Here is a 7500-nt window from a genome sequence, read left to right as displayed (position 1 = left end):
CTTTCATGTCTAGAACACTCCAACTTATAGGACTCATGATCATTCTAGCAGATATTCTAATTTAAATCTAACAAACACACCATTTAGCTATACTTCTGACAACACATATACCTTTTCCAGGCCAAAAAGGAAAATATGCTGTCTTACACATTATTGGGGAAAAAATCTGAAAGGGAAAAATGTGTGTAAAACTCTTTTAGCTAAATATATTATAAAATCATACTTAGCATTACAAACACTCCTATACTTGTATTAGCCCTTCAACCAAAACTGAATTGTCCTGTTGGCACTATGAATTAAGCATATTTTATTATTCACAAAGTTGAACCATTAAAGTAAATAAAACATATCAAGTCTAATTTTCCTGATATTGAAACCCTTTCCAAAGTAAAGTAAGAAAAGATATATTAGAAATACTTATTTTTTTAAATCCTTTCTTCAAATACTATATACACATCCATACAAAACTATTCCCTTGGGAATAGTACACAATAAAATCAGATTTGATATTAATCAAAATAATACCGATAACAATAATAACATCACATATAACAATAATAGTAATAATATTATTAGCAAAGCTTCTCAGACAAGTAAAAATCAATACTATCTTGAATCAATATTCCAGCCCTTAGAACACGTCAAGCTCACCGGCGATAAGTGAATATCCAGACGTTCTCCACATTCTTAATTTCTAGACGTCAATTCATGCAACGCCTATATATTGCAGCCTAGAGCAAAAGACTACAAAATTAACTGTAATACCTATGACAGACCTCACCCCCATGGCTTATAAACCCATACATAAGAAAATTGGATAAAACTAAAAATAATAATGACAAGAAGAAGAAATAAAACTTAAATATTCTTATTTTGATATCCTTACAATCACTTAGGAAAATATATGTAACAAAAAATAATTCACAACTTAGCTAAAAAAAAAAAATTAAAATAGCATCTATGATAAAAAACGTACAAGATCACTTCCTCGCACTTGTACAGCAGCCAAAGTAAATAATAAGAGATGAATCTTCGTCCAATCCATACAGAATCTGAGTATTCGCACTTCAACGATTGACACACAATACGAACAAAGCATATGAACGAAGAACGCCGCAACTAAAACCACCACTGTCGCAACCTGAAATACAACCTGAAATATGAAAGGGAATTACAAAGCAGCACAGAAGCATAAGCTCTAGGCACACAACCCTAATCAAGACACTATTCCCTCAAATCCCAAAAAATAGAACAGCACTTCGTCCTATCACAAGCCCAGATCAATTCCCTCGTTCGGCAAAGGCTGTGCCCAACCCCAAGCACGGTGCCTGCCCCTGTCACACACAACCCCAAAAGAACCCCAAAAGAACCCCACCCTCACAGACCTTCTAACAGACGCCCCCTCCTGCCCTTATATCGCGCTCGTTACGCCCTAAATTCACCCTTTTCAACACCAAAGAGCCAAGCACCAGATACACCCCGATGTGACAAGAGTTCGGTGTCGCTTACATGTTCCTGGTCGAGCGAGAGAGCGAGAGAGAGACGAAAATGAGGAAGAAAATGACAACTTCTTTCCTCTTCGTGTTCTTCGATCGATGGATCTCCAGACACCCCGACTCTCCTCTCCCTCAATTTTCGACCTTTTTCTACCTCGGTCTAGCTTTCTCGTGCTTTCTATCTACCACCAACCTCTCCCTCGACAATTCTCACATAGGCCAGGACAATAATTTGTTTAGATATACTTACATTTCCCTTAAAAAATGAGATAATTAAAGGAAACCCAAACAACAATGGCAAGTCTCTCTCGATGACGTCTGCGCACTCTCAATCCTTCACTCGGCCAGAATTGTCAATACTCGGCTTTCTAAGGGTATTTCGGCTCCTTTTTAACGCTGCGGTTCATTTCATTAGATTCTTTGACCGGAAGGCTGGTGGGTGACTGGTTCCAGATGCATTTTTATCATTTTTAATCATGGATGAATGTGGGGACTTGTTCGGATTCAGGATTAAATTATTCATTGGCAACTCCTTTTTCTCTTCTGGGGGATTCGTTTTTGTCGATTTCGTTACCCGATGTATGATTTTATACTATATATGAACTAATGGGAAGTTTAGGATCGCGAGATATATCATACATAGAGCAAACCAGACAAATATGCAACGCATGACGCAGTCATTAAATCGACGTTGGCAACCGAGAAATATAGGTTTGATGACTCACAATTTATCGATATCGACAAAAATACATATACACCAAATGTAGTCATTTATAATAAAAAATGTAATTTAGCATATAATACAACCATACAAGACCTAACAAAATAAAAAGCAAAAAAAAAACCGTTCCCGGGGCGAGCGGAAAAATTCTTCGTGTGGATCTCGTGCGAGCGGCGTTGTAGTAGTCCCGCACGGGCTGCGTGGACTTCCTTTTTCCAGCAAATATCGAGAGATGACTGAGGTAAGCTCGCGATTTTCCTCGCTTTCGACAGTAAAACGAGCTCCTTGGTCTGTTTCCAGTGTGAAAACACAAAGATACAGCTGCATAGTGTCGATATTAGTATTGTGCAAGTGTATTTATCTGGATTTAAAGGAGATATCGGCGAAAAATACCGGTGTTTATATTAGGTGTTGGAACACATGTGCTCGGCGTTGTGCGCAACGAGGAGTGTCATAATATTTGTCTAAAACTGCTCTAAATGGTAAAGTGTAGTGCGATCTATCGACCTAATCGGTGTGCGTGTAATGTAAAACGATTGTAAAACGGAAAATCTTGAAATGGAGTTGTGCATTTGCGAAAAGTGTTGATAAACGTGTGACTCGGCTTGGTTCCTTCACATGTAGGTGGAAACACGAGGGAGAGAGAAGTAATTAACAAGTTTAAACTACCTTTCCTTAATGTGATAAACCTGTGTGTTCTTTTGGATTGTTCATTAGGAGTAGTAATATTTGTTTAGTAATATTTGTTTATTTCAATGATGTAAAGGTAGTCATTCAATTATCAAATATGTACCATGCACAAGTATAAATATTGCCAAATTGGAATGGTGTTAAAAAGAACACATTTCTTGTTAGATTGATTAGTTTTAAGTGTTTGATTCTAGTTTGATATAGATACAAGATTCTTGTGTGATAAATCATACATGCTTATATTGTAAAGCAATTGATTTGAAGCTTTCCATATTTCTAGGACTAGGACTACCAAATTCCGTTTCCATGACCATAAGTGCTTAGTAGTGTTTTGGAGGGAAATATCCATGTCGTGAATGTTTATATTTTATTACGGAGGAATTTTATAATTGCTTTGAAATACTATAGAAGTAGGATTGGTAAATGTTTACAAGACGATGCATCTGCCATTGGACTATTTTTGGCATTCCTGAAAATGCACACACACTAGCACTTTCTGGGAAGATGAAAAGATTAAAACACTTGTCAGAATATAAATGTTTTATGGCATACACTTGACACTACCATTCAGGAATAAGTTTCAAGCATGTAGAATAAAATCATTTAATTCTTAAGATGCCAAGTTAATAGTACCAAATTCCTTTGAACTTTACTATGAGTTTGTGGAGATTTGGTTACAATTTTTGTTTTTAACTTGGTTTTGTAAAGTGTATACTTTCTAATGAAGTACTATTGTTATTGAAATGATGTGTTTATTGAGCAGAGGCAGTGGCAATGCTGACCAAACCACCCATCTTGACTGATTTTTATCCATGCTCTGTTATTACTTACTCAGTTATTGCAAAAGTTACATTGAATTGTCTTTACCCACAGGATAAGCCTCCCCAGAAGAAGGCCAAAGGTGCCAAGTCTGCAGAGGCAAAGGCTGCCAAGCCTGCAGCAGCTGCTGCACAGAAGCCCAAGGCAGATGCAGCCCCCAAGGCTGCCAAGCCTAAGCCAGCAAAGGCAGAGGGTAAGGATGCTGCCAAGACCAAACCTGTAAAGACTGAGGGTGCTGCTAAGCCTAAGCCAGCAAAGGCTGAAGGCAAGGATGCTCCCAAGGCTGCCAAGCCCAAACCAGCAAAGGCTGAGGGTGGTGCTGCCAAGCCCAAGGCTGCAAAGGCTGAGGGTAAGGAGAATGCAGCTCCTAAGGCCAAGGCCAAGCCAGCAAAGGCTGAGGGTAAGGATGCAGCTGCACCCAAGGCTGCCAAGGCCAAGCCAGCAAAGGCTGATGCCAAGCCCAAGGGTGACGCTAAGCCCAAGGCTGAGGGTAAGGCCAAGGGTGACGCCAAGCCTAAGGCCGCTGCCAAGGGTGACGCTAAGCCCAAGGCTGAGGGTAAGGCCAAGGGTGATGCCAAGCCTAAGGCCGCTGCCAAGGGTGATGCCAAGCCCAAGGCCGCCGCTGCCAAGGGTGATGCCAAGCCAAAGGCTGCTGCTAAGGGTGATGCCAAGCCCAAGGCTGCTGCTGCTAAGGGTGAGGCTAAGCCCAAAGCTGGTGCCAAGGCTGCTAAGGCTGAGGCTAAGCCCAAGGCTGCTAAAGGTGAAGCCAAACCTAAGGCTGATGGTAAGGCGAAGGCGGAGGCTAAGCCCAAGGCCAAGGCTGTCAAACGCCCAGCTGATGACAAAGGAGGTAAGGCTGAATCAGCACCCAAGGCTGCTAAGGCTGCCAAGACAGAAGGAAAGCCAGCTTCTGCAAAGGGCAAGGCAAAGGATGCCAAGCCAGCAGGTGCTGGAAAGCCCAAGACAGATGCTAAGTCTAAGGATGGAAAGGCTGCTGCCACCAAAGCTAAGCCTAAGCCTAAGACTGAAGCCAAGCCATCCACTGCTGCCAAGAAAGAGGCTGGAGCTGCGAAAGAAAAGGCTAAGACCGCCGCCAAGCGCGTAGCTAAGCCCAAGGTTAGCGGAAAGAAGACCCTGACGTTGACAGGCAAGAAACCAAGACCGAAAGTGCTCAGCAAGATGGCAAAGGGCAAGAACATCGTACTTGGCAAGAAGAACAAGATGAAAATCTGCATTGACTGCAAGCAGCCTGTGGAGGATGGTATCATGAATATTGCTGATTTTGTAAGTATTTGGAAACTTTTTTTTTATAGTGAAGTATTAGAATATGAAGATCTGAATGCTCTATATAGTAAAGTCATAGCAGCCCAATGGGAAAGGTTAAAGTTTAAAATTGATATATATATTTCTCTAAACATGATGTTCTTATGCGACAAAGGCAGTGGCAATGCTGACAAGAAATCACTACCCACTTTACTGATTCATGAAAAATAAATATCCAAATTATCATCAATATCCAGCTCTTAACCCAAACTTTTTTGTCTACAGGAAACGTTCCTGCAGAATAAAATCAAGGTAGCTGGCAAGAGGAACAACTTCTGTAACCAGATTTCACTGGAGCGCAGCAAACACAAGATCACACTACATTCAGAAATTCTGTTCGCAAAGAAGTAAGTATATTTGTAAAGTGTGTGCGATGGTTTTTATTTTTCACATGATGACTATATCATTTTTGCTTAGGCAGTGGCAGTGCGGACAAACTCATCACCCACTTTTCTGATTGTTGTTTGGATGAGAAGCTGAGAAGTGTCAAATTTGAGTTACTAATATCATTTCCCCCTAAACAGGTACCTCAAGTTCTTGACCAAGAAGTACCTGCAAAAGAACAGTTTACGTGACTGGCTGAGAGTGGTTACTCCTCCTCTGGCAAAGGACACTTATGAGCTGCGGTACTTCCAGATCAATAATGATGATGATGAAGATGCTGACGATTAAGCCATTGCCCAATAAAGGGAGGAGTGTTTGTCTTCCTGTTTTATTTTATCCAAATGTAGCAATAGTGTAAATGGTAATCCTCACTCTTGCTATCAAAAGCTGTTATAAAGTTTGCTAAAATATACATGCATCATAGGAGCCAATAAGCAGAGTAAACATACAGAGCAGGAATTGGAACCATGAAATTTTAACTTAATTTTGATTTTATGGTAGACTTGAAAAGGCTAGTCACTTTCAAAGATGAGTCCAGACTGATATTAATTAGACTATTCCCAACAAGAAAAAACTGCAAATGGAAATCAAGTGCATAAAGAAATTATTTGAAATTGACTCCCGGAATTGCTTTCAAAATAAAGGTGCCATAGCACAAGTTTGAGTAAGCTTTCAGTTTCTAGATATTTAGTTAAAGAAATAAACTTGTACCAACAAATATGTCAGATTTTATAATGTAAGTCCAGAGAATTCATTAGCGAACTTTTGGCAGAAGCCAGCTTTTGTGATGCTTGCAAGAATGAGTCTATTGGAGATTGACCAATTATTCTGGCACAAATTAGTTTAAAATGTGCTTTAAAAAAATGGCTACTGGAACCAAAAATTTAACATGGAAATTGATAAGTCCACAAAGATTGTCAAATCTAACAAATATAAGTATAATGTCCTATCCAATTAACTACTAAAGTAATATCAGATCATTCCAAAATTCCTTATAATGGCCTGTTGCAAGTCCATTACATTGACAATCCATACACCTGCTGCAACACCCAAGTTCATATATTTCCAAAGGTATTTTGGATTTTTTTTTTTTTTTTTTTTTTTTTTTTTTTTTTTTTTTTTGTCCCTTCACCTGACAAAACCCAGTATTGTGCAGAAGTTGTACTTTGAGAATGTTAACTAATACAGAAATCAAGTCACATTTAGGGAATTGCCTGATATAATAAGTGGATTTCTTCAACCCATTGTGGACGGAATGGATTTGCGTGCCCAGTCTTCAGGATGGGTTTTATTTTAGAGGGGCAGCTTCATGAAACAGACTTTTCCCACTTTCTTTTAGTCACTTAACCCATCCCCGACGGGGGAATTCTAGCCTTGAATGTCCAAATGCCGGGGCGTTCAAATTATTAGGCCTAAATCAATTGAATGGCTGGCACAATACTGTGCCGCCCGGCCACTGGGCTTTTGAATGCGCGGTACACATGCTGTACCACCCGTCCTGTGTGGGTTAAGGTAAAACTTGAGCCATTTTATTGAGAGACTTGTCAGATCATATCAATGCAGCAGTTGACTAAAATTGTATATTGTCCATATTGGCATATTTTCTATATGCTCAGTGTGATAAAAGTATTGTTTTATGGGAGAACAAAAGCAACACATTGTATATACTGGGGTATGGTTTGAGTCCTTTCCTCTTCTGCCTGCACATCCTTCATCAGCAGTACTTTAGAGCAAGAAGTTAGCAACTTGCTGTGTGTCATCACTCTATATAGATAGCGCTTGCTTTAAACATGGATGGGTGCCATTCAAGGCTCTCTCTCCTGCTGCTGTTAGAAGAAAGTGACACCATCTAGGTTTTGGATGTTAGGTGAAACTCATTTTGCTTAATATTATAGTAATTATAACTGCAGTTGTCATATCTCATTCATTAATCATAGCACAAAAAAAAACAGTGAACCAAAATCTCCAAACATTATATACGACATACACCCATTGTCAGGCCAAAGCTCCTGTGTCATGTATGTCATGACACAAGTTAGAATTCAGTATATATATGAAAATGTTCCT

General features: G+C 39.6%; 2 protein-coding genes across 21 annotated transcripts in view; one reads left to right on the top strand and one right to left on the bottom strand.

The window, feature by feature from the left end:
* Nucleotides 1-1814, bottom strand: part of nSyb (neuronal Synaptobrevin) — a 38580-nt gene extending 36766 nt beyond the window's left edge. For 15 of the 20 annotated variants that reach the window (XR_015191310.1, XR_015191308.1, XR_015191309.1 and 12 more), the window contains exon 1: nucleotides 1747-1814. Coding sequence is in view for 14 of the 20 variants with exons in the window: in XM_043007541.2 (XP_042863475.1) it covers nucleotides 1747-1748 (2 nt within the window). In the remaining 6 variants the exon portion in view is untranslated. Of the gene's footprint in view, nucleotides 1-1509; nucleotides 1646-1746 lie in introns of those variants that run through there. The other 5 variants (XR_015191313.1, XM_043007538.2, XM_086540640.1 and 2 more) reach the window with 1 other exon arrangement.
* A 618-nt stretch (nucleotides 1815-2432) lies between these two features.
* On the top strand, nucleotides 2433-5749 carry RpL22 (Ribosomal protein L22). Its single transcript, XM_043007524.2, has 4 exons — nucleotides 2433-2458; nucleotides 3781-5010; nucleotides 5275-5396; nucleotides 5574-5749. The coding sequence occupies exons 1-4, from the start codon at nucleotides 2450-2452 to the stop codon at nucleotides 5719-5721; spliced, it is 1509 nt and encodes a 502-aa protein (XP_042863458.2). The 5' UTR covers nucleotides 2433-2449; the 3' UTR covers nucleotides 5722-5749.
* The last annotated feature ends 1751 nt before the right edge of the window (nucleotides 5750-7500 follow it).

Source organism: Penaeus japonicus, unplaced genomic scaffold, assembly GCF_977035675.1.
Source record: "Penaeus japonicus unplaced genomic scaffold, GWHDUDI00000001_assembly GWHDUDI00000010, whole genome shotgun sequence".
Lineage (NCBI taxonomy): Eukaryota > Metazoa > Arthropoda > Malacostraca > Decapoda > Penaeidae > Penaeus > Penaeus japonicus.
This window is presented reverse-complemented; position numbering and strand designations above follow the sequence as displayed.

Coding starts and splice junctions, on each gene's coding strand:
- RpL22 (XM_043007524.2), top strand. Junction 5,011..5,274: donor TCATGAATATTGCTGATTTT/GTAAGTATTTGG, acceptor TTTTGTCTACAG/GAAACGTTCCTGCAGAATAA. Junction 5,397..5,573: donor GAAATTCTGTTCGCAAAGAA/GTAAGTATATTT, acceptor CCCCCTAAACAG/GTACCTCAAGTTCTTGACCA.